The sequence below is a fragment of the Benincasa hispida genome, chromosome 12 (assembly GCF_027475165.1).
Source record: "Benincasa hispida cultivar pf3 chromosome 12, pf3_genome.v1.1, whole genome shotgun sequence".
Classification (NCBI taxonomy): Eukaryota; Viridiplantae; Streptophyta; class Magnoliopsida; order Cucurbitales; family Cucurbitaceae; genus Benincasa; species Benincasa hispida.
The window spans coordinates 34319507-34333099 of NC_143489.1; the positions used below are offsets into that span (position 1 = coordinate 34319507).

A 13593-nucleotide genomic window follows, 5' to 3' on the forward strand; every position below is an offset into this window, starting at 1 on the left:
TCAATTTTATTCAATCCAAGGAAACGTGTGGCATCATCAGAATTCGCTAATTTATATTTTCAACTTCAAGTTGGGACACGTGTCAACTTCTAATTAATCTCAAATTCAATTATTTGGAATTTCGTCATCAATTTAGTAAATGACGTGGCAATTTGCGATTATTCCAAAATTTCTTATTCGACAAATACCCATTTTTCGAGATTTATGCACATATATTGGTAGATGAATCTTGAAAGATATAAAGTCAGAATCGAAATTCAAATATATTTGTTCTTGAATTTAACCTCAATTGATGCGTCAATCAAACTATGAATTTAGTATATAAGGTTAACTCGAACTTGAGATAAAATTTGAAATATAGCCAAATTTTAATTTGAGATTTTACCCAATTTGATTTGGATTAGGGATAAAGGCTAAACTTGATTTGAACTTGAGATAAAATTTGGAATATAACCATATTTTAATAAGAGATTAATTGATATTTTTTTATCCGCAATTTGTTTTGATTTAAGATAAAAACTCAAAATTGAATCATTTGAATTTGGAATAAAATTTGGAATATGACCAAATTTTAATTTGAGATGAATTTTAGACATTCTCGCAATTTGATTTAGAAATAAGGATAAAACTTAAATTTTGATGAATTTCATATAAAATTTGGAAAATGCCCAAATTTGAATGGTACATCAATTAGAGATTTTATCCTTAATTTAATTTGACTTGAGGATAAAAGTCTGAATTTGGATGATTTAGATTTGGGATATAATTTAGAATATGTCCAATTTTTAATTTGAAATTTTATCTGCAATTTAATCTCAAAGTTGAACAATTTGATTTTGAATAAAATTTGGAATATGGTCAAATTTTAATTTGACATTGAAAACAAAATCGTTGGATGATTTACTCAAATTTTTTTTTCAATTTTGAATTAAAGAAATGAGATAATCCCATTAATTGGTTTACCCATGGATTAGGGTTAGAGATGTCCACGAGGCAGGATGGATAGGGGATGTCATTCTCCGTCCCCATCCCTACTCCTCATTTCATTTCTCATCCCCACTCCTCAAATTGGTTTACCCATGGTAGGGGATCGAGCATGATTCCATAGGAATTCACGAGAATCGGGTTCATCGCATGAAATCTTTTCCCATTATTTTTTTTTAAAAAAGACCAATGAACTTAAATCCCTATTGTGACAAATTTTAATTAAATAATTAACTATATCACTAAATTGTTTGTTATGGTTAATTTTACATGACAATTTGAATTTAAAGATAAATTACTTGGCTTAAAAAAACTACTTCAAAGAAATAAATATGAACCAAATTATTCACTTACATCATCTAAATATAAATATTCAATTAAACATATTCATTATCTAAACCAATAAACAATCAAACTTAAAATTTAAATATAATATTTATCTAATAATAATAATATAATATTAAAATAATTGTACTAAATAAATAAATAGAAGTTAATCGAGGTAGACACGGAGAACGGACGAGGGTCGGGTGGGATCATTTTTTGTCCTAATCGATGGGGTGGGACCCGTCCACGAAGAAATTGGACATCTCTAGTTAGGGGTTCCATAACTATTTCAAAATTATGGACAAACATGGGCTTGGCTTTTGATGCCAATAAGCCCACCATGCCATATTCCAAGCCCAAGGCTGCTTAGGGTTTCCTTTTTCACCTTCTTCAAATGCCACAATAATCATTAAAGCTGCGTCGAAGCCATCATTTCTCTTTGCCTCTCCTCGATTATCCTCTCTTGTGTTCTTAGTGAGTATTTTTTTTTCCCATTCACTCAACCCTCTGCTTTTCACATATATATGTATTCGTCTTTGTCGTGATTATTTGGATCTATCTCTGTTCATATTCTAGTTTTTGAAATTCTTTGTGCATTCAAGTTCCCTAACTTATCTTTTGACGGCGATGCATTCCCAGATTGGATCGTGAGGTAATTCTTCTAAGAAATCCCCCCATATCAGAATGTGGACCCTTGGATGCAAGTCTATGACATTTTCGAGACCTTTTTTTGCGCTCAACAACTTTAGTTCTGACAAGTATAGAAATAATCCTGTTTTTGTTTCAACAAACGAATCCATGAAAGACCTCTCATTTGAGTCCAAGGTACTTATTTTTTAATTTATTTATTTTTATATTAATTTTCCCTTCCAACAATTGTGTGGGATGGGGATGAAACTATATATTTAGGGATGTTCCTTAAAATCCATCAGACTGAACCGAACCGAAGACTCGATTTTTATAGAAGTGTTGAAGTGTTGGTTCGATTAAGTTTGAAATTATATGAAAACCAAATCGAACGGTTTATATTATATATATTATAAAACCGATCTGATCTGCTTATATTAGTTTTTTTTTTCCTTATGATATTTAATTTTTTAATAGAAAATATGATTTAAAAACTTTAGGTAAGAGGGCTCGAAACATATTTTGATACTATTTTATTTAATAAAAAATAAGAGGGATACTTGCGCTCTTTTCAAACAAAGGAAAATGAGTCAATTCATTTACAAATATAGTAAAATGTATAAAAATCTATTTTCGTGTCTATCATCGATAGATATTGATATTTTATTATACTTAAAAATATTTTCACCAATTTTTCTAATTAAAACAATTATTCACATTTTTTTATATAAATAAAAAAACCATGATCTTTTTTCTATCTTGCAATAAATATAGTTTAATTTCATGAAATTATTTTTAAATAGAAGAATTTAAACATTTATATCTTTTTTTATTCATTTTCATTTATATTTGTTATCATAAAATCAAATTGAGAAGAAAACAAGCTATATATATGTATATATTAGGAAAGTACTTAAAAACACATGGGGTGCCTTGAATCCAGGTGTCCAGGAGGGGCCGAGGGCGTGAATGCCACTAGAGAAAAAGACATTTTTGAATAAAATTTTGAATGCACAGTTGTAAATAAGGAAATATCCCTTTGATAAAGATCTAGGAATTCATGGGTTCATTTCATGGTGGTCATCTACCTAGGATTTATATTCTACAAGTATCCTTGACACACAAATGTTGTAGGGTTAAGTGGGTTGTTTTTTGAGATTAGTCGAGGAACACGTAAGTTGGCCTGAACACTCATAGATATGTGTGTGTGTGCAAGCTTGTGGAAGCGTATATGTGTATGTATATATGTGTATATATATGTGTATATATATGTATTACCAATATAAAACACTTCTGAACCTCTGAAGTTGGGGGCTCCTTGGCCTACTGTAGCTCCGCCCCTGCTTCCTGTCATCATTAATTTGGAAAAATTGCTCTCTTCCATTCTCGATTTGTTATAAATTTTGATTTATGAATTTTGAGATGTAGTTCTAGTTACTTTGTTTTCCTTCAAAACTCAGGAATGGTTAGAACTTAGTACTGTAAGACAAACTTATTGTAGTAATGATATTAAATTTGATATTAAAACTTGTGTGGTTATGCAAGCCTGTTGCCATTGCACCTCGTGCTTTGTGCTAATGAAACACTGTTGTTATAAGGCACTAGATACATATGATAATAAGTTGTAGGTATCTTCTTTTAAAGAAATTTTTTTACCAGACTTAGTGAGGAATCTATCTTGTTTATTTGGTAGGGTCCGTTATATGTCTGGAAAAAAAAATTGGGGAGAATATATCAATATCTCCTCAAGGTGTTCATCGTTGCCCGATAATATTTATTATTGTTATGCGAGCTACATCTGGACTCCACATTCTATAGAATCCAACTCAGTTGAATCGACTGTGTTGGTGTATTTTCGCATTTCTTTGCATTATGTATTCACAATGTATGTGCCTTTTGACTAGAAGGCTGCACTTTTGTACAGAAGGTTGCAGAAGTGCAGCTTATTCGCGATTAATATCGCACTGGATACATGGGGCTCATGCTAACAAACAGGGTTTCGATTCCATTCGATATGCAGGACATGAGCCATGAAGGTACAGATATTTTCAGATGGGGATGTTACCATGAATGTTGTACACTTTTGAATGCATGATTCATATTTTTTTAATTCACCGCGTGATGAATTTTACCAGACTCAATAAGGAATCTATCTTGTTCAATTGGTAGGGACCATAATATGTCTGGAAGATGAATTTGGAAGATTTGATCAAAATCTCTTAAAGGTGTTCATCGTTGCCCGATAATACTTGCTTATTATTATTTGAGCTACATCTGGACTCCACATTTTATACAAGTCCAACTCATTTGAGTTGATTTTATTGGTGTTTACCCATATTTCTTTGTGTGATGTACTCATGATGTGTTTGCTGGTCTGAATTTTCTGTTTTTAAAATAGACATTTTGGTGGTTCCAAGACCCTCATATAAAGAACAAGGTTCTATTAGTTCAACTCAGTTTAATTGATTTTGTTAAGTGTTTTCCTAAGAAATATGGACGTGTCCATGTCTGACATGTGTTAGACACTCCGACACATGTTGGACACAATGTCTTGAACATGTATAGGACAACTAATATTGAACAATATGTTTCAGGTTGAGATGCTGTTAGATGACCTAAAATGGGATGACAAAGGTCTGGTAGTAGCTACAGCTCAAAATGTTGACACAGGAGCTATATTAATGCAAGGATTTGCAAATAAGGAGGCTGTTGTTAGAACTGCTACCCAACGTAAGGCTACTTTCTATAGCCGATCACGATCTCAACTGTGGACAAAGGGAGAGACCTCTAATAACTTCATAAACATTCACGACATATTCCTCGACTGTGATCGTGATTCTGTACGGCTCTAACCAACTATGACCTAAAGCACAAGTTTATTGTGCTCTACTGTGCATGGCTAACTTAGTTTTGATACTGATTGTTAGATAATTTATCTTGGGAAGCCTGATGGGCCTGCTTGTCATACTGGAGCTGAGACATGCTTTTATACATCACTATATGATTTGATAGATGATCCACAGGTCTGCTGCATATCAACTTATTTGTTTTTGGTTTATGAAGGGAAGAAGCATGCTGACTTATCTGTATGATAATTCTTCTAGAATGTAAAGCATAGGTTGGCCTTGCCCAGTTTGTACATATTAGAGCACACAATCTCCCAACGCAAAGCAGAATTAGCAGCTCAACAAACCGGCAAGCCCTCGTGGACGAAACGTCTATTGCTCGACCACAGATTGCTCTGTTCTAAAATTCGGTATTGTGTTTGAAATCAAACATTCACTTTCTGCTCCATGTAGTTCTAGTTTTTGACATGATCGGTGTTTGTTCCAATAATATTGACAGGGAAGAATCTGATGAAGTGTGTCGAACGATGGAAGAGGGCGAGGATAAGTATCGCACGGCCTCAGAAATGGCAGATTTGTGGTATCATGGCATGGTTTTGCTTGCAGCTCAAGAGGTAAACGTCGAGGATGTTTTTCAACTATTGCGCGAGAGGCTTTCTCAGTCAGGTATCGAGGAGAAGAAAAATCGGGCACCGAAAGATGATCAATCAGCTATTACCGAGGATTAAGAATCCATTTGACATGTCGATTTATCTGTAAATAGAAGGATTTGTTCATCGCAATTAAATATCCATAGTTATCTCCGCTATCTTTACCGTAAATTATTAAAAAAAACCCATCTATTTCAGTTCAATATGAATTAAAATACTAATAACAATATTCACAATTTAATTTAGGAGTAAAAATGATTTAATTGTTAATCTAAGCAATTTTTACAATTTTCTCACTTTTAGAAATAATCATCAATATTGATATTTTTATCGATATATTTGTTGTTATGTTCATAAAATAAAAATTCAAAATCTATGTCAACAACAATATTTTAATCTTTAGCTATTATTAGTATGTGAAGATTAAAACATCAATATCGATATTGATATTAAGATTTTAATTTTATAGATATATCAAATAATATATGTATATAGAGGGATATTTTTATTTAAATGGATGACTTTTTTTAAAAAATGTTTTACAAGCTTTTATTAGAGATATTGGAGATATAAATTGATGTTTAGTAGATATATTGAGATGTGGGGTATTTATTTTACTTAGGGGGTGTTTGGCTCACCAATCTGAGTTGGGTTGGTATAATATACTCACTTATTGTTTGGCCCACCAACTTTAAATGTTGGTAGAGTTGAGTTGGTATACCCAACTCTCCCCTCTTCTGGCGATGAATTTTGACAACCAATTTTGGCCTCCAACAAGGTGATCCAACTCTGACGACCACATTCGCGTTACCAACTCCGACGATCACCTTTGACAACCATCTTTGATGACAAACTTTCGCTCCGATAGTCATCTTTGACTACAATTTTCAACAAAAATCATCTTCGATGATTAACTTTGATAACTATTTTCGCCCGACCAACTCTGGTTTTCGAAAACTACCTCTAATGACAAACATGTTGTAAACATATTGTAGGGTCGTTGATTATATAAAAATATTATTTTGTCTACATTAAGTGCAATATTTATACGTAAAAATTTGTAAAAAATATTTTTATTAAATTGAATTCACATATCAAATGAGTGTTAAGAATATTTAGACGAAACGTATGTAACATATAACAAAAAAAATCATAAAATGAAAAGAAAATTTCTGGAACATTTTCGAGCAAAAATCTCAGATTATCCTCCAAATTTGGAGGAAATGAAAGTGAAATTGTTAAAGAAATGTGGTGACATCATTCTAGTAGCTGTTACGATGACGGGGGATTTAATTAAAAAAAATTCATGACATAGTAAAAATATAGAGTAGAAGAAGAAAAAGAACAAGTCGTGTTGCAACCAGACTCCATCTCTCTCTTGTATTATGTTCTGAATCCTTAGAATCGGTGTCTGATGGTCTTCATCTCCACTGGAATCTTAACTTGGCGTCTTGGCTTCCTTCTTCGATACGTCTTGCAAGTGTAGGGTAACCCTAGGCTGGATCTACTTTATCAACAGTATGCTTGCCGCCTAACACGACTACTTCAACTACATCGTGTCTGTCAAGTACTGGATATCCCTATAATTCTACCTATTACACTAGATGCTCAATCAAATTGGTTTGCAGGATTCTTTGATGCTGATGGTACCATTGGTTTCGCTATGAAGAATCGACTACCTTCAACTAAGTATTCAAGTAACTAATATACTTCTACAAGATGTAGTCTTATAAGGTAGTATTTGGAGGGAAGATGATAATGAAATTTATGGCTAAAAAATAGCTAGAATCAAAAGTTTTGATTCAACTTTGGTTTCTCATTTTATTTATATTTCTATAAAATTAATTGTTGTTCATTGCCCAAAAAAGAAAGAAACAAAGAAATAATTAAAAAATTAAAAAATTAAAAAATTAAAAAAATAAATTACAATCTATATTTTATTCAAACAAAGATGGATAAAATTATTGAATAAAAAAGTTTCAAAATAAAAATAGTAATCACAAAAGCATATTATTAAATAAAAAAGTTTTAAAAAATTACATTACACCTCAAATATAGACATATAAATTTCAGACATCATATTTCAACTCTGCGCTCCAAACACTCCCTTGGATGTTTACCGTCATGGTAATGTAATATGGTGAACACTGAATAGAATCACAAGTCATTTATTGTGGTTTTCTCCTCATTGGTTTCGAGTTGTTGGGAAAGCTCTTATAAGAGTTTGGTAGATGGAGTGTGAGTTTTATATCCCCAATGTTTATTTGGAAATTCTCTTATAAGAGAATCTGCTCTGTTCTTTTTTCAAGTTTTTTTAATTTGATTTTCAAAAATAAAAAAATAAGAAATATTGTTTACACAAAATACTCTATTTTTAGTGTTTATTAGTATTTTTCTTTTTTGTTATTTCTATAAATAGTTTGATATTATTTCTATCCATCGAACTTTTGTTTTTCCATGTATAAAATTTTAGGATGGAGATTTGAATCTGATTTTTTTGGGTACAATTTGTGATATGTTTATGTTGGCAATCGAGAATTTACTATGCTTATTATTCAACAAATAAATCTTAATTTATATTTTGCTAATTGAGCTTTTGGACCAACTCAGATCTATTTTTCACATTTTCGGTAGAAGACAAATTTAAAGTCGCACCTAATAGGTTAGATGCTGAGGATATGAAATGAATTTGAGTTACCATTTATTTATAAAGAATAAGTCATGGGGACAAATATATATATATATATATATATATATATTTATTTATGTGAATTTTTAGGAGTAAAATATACGAAAGGTAAAAGGGTTGAAATAAAGTATTTGAGAGTTAAGGGATGAACTTGATTTTATGTTTTTCAGAATGTAAATTTGGATATATGCACAACTGGAAATGTTGTTTTCTCTCCAAAAAGCTGTATAATTTGAATCGAAAAATCTGAAAATAATTTTAAAGAATATCATTTGAATTCAGGTTAAAATAATAAACTAAGCTTCAATTTGGTAATCATTTCATTATTTGTTTTTTATTTTTTTAAAAAATTATTTATTTATAATTTGAATTCAGAGTTGGCTTTTGTACCTCTATTTATAATTTTGTTTTCGAAAATTATCCTTGTTTCCTTATAATTTATTTATTTTAATAATTTTCTCAATTTTTTTTTCATAACTGATTCTAAACCAAAATCAAACACACTTCATTTGTCATAATTCAGTATGAATTTTGAAAATGTTTAAATAATAAATAACTAAATAAAGATTTATAAGTGTAAATAATATTTAAAAATTTAATATTAAAAAACATATATGGATATCAAATAAAGTTCTAGATGTTAAAAATGTCCAGAGGTAAGATGAAATAACTAATCTAACTTAACATTAAATTATATCTTATTCATAAAAAGTTTAAATATCTATTTCTTTCTTTTTGAAGTGGTATTTTTTACCATATGTAAAATGAAAGAATTAAATCTCCGACATTTGACTTCGACGGTAGAAATTTTATATCTTATACTCATTTTGATTCTCTCTAACCGCAGTTTGTAGCACATATTTTGGATTAAATATGTACATATAGTTTATATCTACATTTGATTCTTCGTACTTTCATTGAATTAATGATTCAGTCAAACATTCACATGTTATATAGTTTTTATTTTTTGTTTTATTATATATACATATAGTTTCCATTTTTTGTTAGTTTGTATGTGTGAGAGCCATGTAACTATCCTATCTAATGCATGTTACATCGTAATCAAATTTTCATGGTAAAAATTAAATTGTTATACTTGAGGGTAATTATATTGGGTAGAATTTTAGAGACAATAATTGAATGTATAACAATTTTAAAAAAAATTGTAAATATAGTCAAATCTATTAGTGGTAGACTATATCACTGATAGACTCTTATTAGTGATATGGTACTATCACTAATATATTTTGAAAGCAAAATCTAAATTTTGTTACATCTACAAATTCTTTTGCATTGTACTATATCTGCAAATATTTTAGGCCTAATTTCTATATTTGCAACTACCCTTAATTATTTTTGAAGATTCATCTTTGAGTTTGTATCTGTTTCAAATGGATTGTATAATTTTGCTGGTCAACAAAGCCCCACCAAGATTTGAAAGATTGATGTCGATGGAGATATGAGTTCCCGATTTTATAGAAATATCGACAAAATTTCGGGAAACTTTATAGAAATTGATATAAATTATTATAATTGATTAATAGACTTTGATTGTGGTTAAATTAGAATATAATTGACCAATTTTAACTATCATTTCAAAAAAGTAAGACAACATTTAGATGTGTATATATATTGATGCGAGGGAAAATTTAAAAAAGAAGTAAAAGAACAATTACAAAATAATATAAAATATTGGTGATTAATTACAAAATTAAAGGACATAAAATATTTGCATACAAAATAATTGTAAATTGTTTCTTATAAAACGAAGTGGATAAAAAAAATCATAACATTGAAATTACATAACATAATAAGGATATAAAAGTCATAGCATTAAACATAAAAAGAGATACAACGAGCACATTATTAAACACAGCACAACATAATAGAAAAGAAAGTAGAAAAAGGAAACTCCAAAAGTAGATAGAGCTTAGGAGAAAATGAGAGGAATACCAGAGAACTTGAGCTTCGAGAGTGGTGTAGAAAGAGTGATTTGGTAGAGGTATTTATATGATAAATTGTGGGGTTTTATTTTATTTTTCAAAGTTTTTTCTTGGACACGAAAACTTTCGAAAGTAAGGAAAGCACATTCATTCAAGTTTGAAATGAAATGATGTGAAAAATAAGTGAAAAAAATAAATAAAGTTAAAAATAAATATATGTTATTTTTCTTTATTTTCATTTCTTGGAAATGAAAGCCTTAGATGGTAAAAGAAACAAAAACTTATATGAATTCAATTTTGAGGGGAAATGATATGAAAATTCAATCGAAAAGGTTTGAATGAAGTTAAAAAAATAAATATATACTATTTTTCTCAATTTTTATTTCTTGAAAATGAAAAATTTTGATGGTAAAAGAAACAAAACTCACGTCAATTCAATTTTGAGGTGAAGTGATATAAAAATTCAATGAAAAAAAATGAATAAAGTTAAAAATAAATTTGTGGTTTCTTAAAAATAAAAATTTTTATGGTAAAAGAGAAAAAATTCAATTGGGTTACCATATCTAATTGCTAAAAAAAAACTCAAAATGTCGATGAAAATTTCGAGAAATTGGGGACAAATAAAAATCCCCTACCGAAATTTCAAGTATATCAAAATCTCGAAATTTTAATCGAAATTTCAAGATTTTGATAGACAATGAAACCAACATCTTTATCCATAAATCATTTTTTTTTTAAAAAAAAAAAGACAAAAAAAGTTTTCACCATCTTGATTACGATAAAATGCTATTGGCAGCTTTGTTTTGTGTTTGTTGAATATTTTTCTTGATGAAAAGAAGATTCAAAAGGCTATTTGGGTTTGAACCATGTAAAATTAATGCCAAAACTAAGCACAAGATAGTCAATAACATATGGGAACAAGAAATTCAACTTAAAAAAAGAGTAAAGAAATGAAAGAAAAAGGTCAACAAGTTTTAAAAAAAATTAATTTGATCCCCATTGAATAATGGACCAATGGACCATGGCTTTACCCTTTTCATCCTTTACATCAACTCCTTAAGCCTTCTTTCCTATGATAAATAAAGAAAGATAGGACCACACATTCTCATGGCTTCCCCACCCCTATTCTAATCTATGTGTTTTTAGGTTTTTTGTTGCTACACAATTTTGTTTGTTGTGTTGTAGAAAGTTTTAGCATTTATTAGATAACCTAAATTATTTTAATTATTTGATTGGAGTTTCTTTCTTGCAAATAGCAAAGTAGTTATGTTATGTGAAGATAGTTAGATCGATAATGATCATTGATTGGTTTAGAAAAATCATCTTGAATTCGCATATTTACATATATTTTTTTTAAATCTTGTTGTCTTTATTTAAAAAATTATATAAGAAAAAGACAACCAAATACTCTCATCTTTCATTTGTCTTAATTTGAAAAGGAAAATATTTGGGTGCATCCCGAACTACACCTATCTTTGTACAGTCCACTCAAGCGTTCAATCATAAATTATTTGTAGAGTTTTTTCTTTTAAAAAAATATTTTTTAAAATGTTTTTAACCTTGTCATTAAGAGAAGTGCATAGATCAAATAGGTGTAGACTATTACTTATTTGAAAATCAAGATAGAATTGACCATTTCTATGTCTCCTAATGCAAAATCCCTTATGTCACATGCCTATCTTGGTGTCTTCTCAATAATAATAATAATAAATAAATAAAACTCATGGTGGTAGTTTCATCTTTCTTTGATTTATACATCTTTACTAAAATATATACATCTATTGGTTTGTTTATATTTTATATATCAATTGTATTAATATTCATTTGATATCTATATATCAAATATCGAATACTTGTAAAAGTGAGTATAGATCGATTAGCATAAAGTATATGCTATCAATTTCAAAATTAGATGATCAATTTTTCATCTCACATATGGTCAAAGAAATAAAAAATAAAAAAATAACTATATATTTATATACCTAATGAAACTTAATTTAACATATACAATTAATCCAAAAAGTGTTATTTTGGGACATATTTGGCTGCAAATATGCATAATGTCGACTTCAACAATCGTGTAAAAGTGTGAATCCGAACTTTTGATCATGTAATTGATGATATAATTCTATTTTAGAACATGTTTGGCTCAAAAAATTCTTATATTCATTGTAAGTCCACGACTATCAACACATTTAATTCCATAATTTGTCAACGTCTTACATTGTGGACTCCAGAACTAAACAGTAAATCGTTAATTTAGTCCCTGTATTTTTAATAGATTTTATAATTAATAATTTATAATTAATTTTTATTGAAATTGATTAAATGATATTAAGAATTTTTATAGAAGAGAAGATGCTATGCACATAATATTTTTTTTTTTTTAGAAGAAATCAATCCTAAATTAATCAAGGGAGAGAATGTATGGTAAAAAAAATTTAAAATATATTCTCGAACTCCTATCACCGCAATTGTTGTATTGAAAAAATAAAAGTAAAAGAAATACATTTAAGTTAATTAATAAAATGAAATATTATTTATAATAAGTTGACTTGCAGATATAGCATCACATTAATATAAATTACAGGAATGTGTAGAATTAATTACTTTAAAATTAGCCATTGGGACATTATTGAAGGCATAATTGAACTCCGAACAAAAAAAGACATAATTCTGTTAATATTTATGTGAATAGATTCCAATCAATACAATTAGCAAAATAAGAGTTATGACTGTTACATTTTATATATCTTTTCACCCTAAATTATATAAGAAATTTTAATGGAATCATTTCAAATATATTTCTTTACTTCCTTCTCAAATCTTCCAAAATTATTATATCATTAGGGTTAAATTTGAGTGTTTCCAACTCATTTATAATCATCATAAATATAGTTCAATTAATTAAGACATGACGATATAGATATAGTTCAATGGACATAAAATTTGTACTATTGACTTCGACATCAAGATCAGAAGCTCAATTCTCCCACACTCCGTATTGTAAAAAAAATACAATAATCAAAACATTATTAATCAAAAGGTTAGATGTTTCAATCTCTACCCTGGCATCATTACATTATTAAAAGAAAAAAGAAAAAGAAAAGAGAAATTCATCATTCTTTGTCATGCAATATTTATTTAGTTAAATTATAAATTTAATTCATAAAATTTAGATTGGAGTTTCAACTTAGTTTTCATATTTTTGTCAAATCTCACAAATCATCCTTATCCGATACCAATATATTTTCAAATATAACATAAAGTTCGCAAAAATGTCATACTTTAAATCAAAGTCAATCTCATATGCAAGGTAACACCCACTAAAAAAGTCAAAACTTATGATATAATTTAAAAAGAAAATGTCGGATATACGTAATAAATCTAAACTGTGGAGTGAAATTTCTCATTGATATTTTCTATTAAGCTAATTGTGTTACTTGACAATATTAGGATAAGGACGCAGTAAATAAAGAAGGTTAAATCGGGTTTAAGTTGCTAAACTTTTTAAACAACCTGAACAT

General features: G+C 28.8%; 1 protein-coding gene across 6 annotated transcripts; it reads left to right on the plus strand.

The window, feature by feature from the left end:
- The first annotated feature begins 1620 nt into the window (after positions 1 to 1620).
- Positions 1621 to 5689, plus strand: AT-IE (histidine biosynthesis bifunctional protein (HISIE)). Of its 6 annotated transcripts, none has more exons than XM_039020106.2 (8): positions 1713 to 1785; positions 1951 to 2136; positions 3863 to 3974; positions 4108 to 4163; positions 4533 to 4778; positions 4866 to 4961; positions 5043 to 5194; positions 5284 to 5689. In XM_039020106.2, exons 3-8 carry the CDS (start codon positions 3911 to 3913, stop codon positions 5510 to 5512), a joined length of 843 nt encoding a protein of 280 aa, XP_038876034.2. In that variant the 5' UTR covers positions 1713 to 1785; positions 1951 to 2136; positions 3863 to 3910; the 3' UTR covers positions 5513 to 5689. The 6 variants fall into 6 exon arrangements, with proteins under 6 accessions (XP_038876033.2, XP_090164082.1, XP_038876034.2 ...); XM_039020107.2 differs by having other exon boundaries at positions 3866 to 3974; XM_090307956.1 differs by lacking the exon at positions 4108 to 4163 and having other exon boundaries at positions 1627 to 1785.
- Positions 5690 to 13593: the final 7904 nt, after the last annotated feature.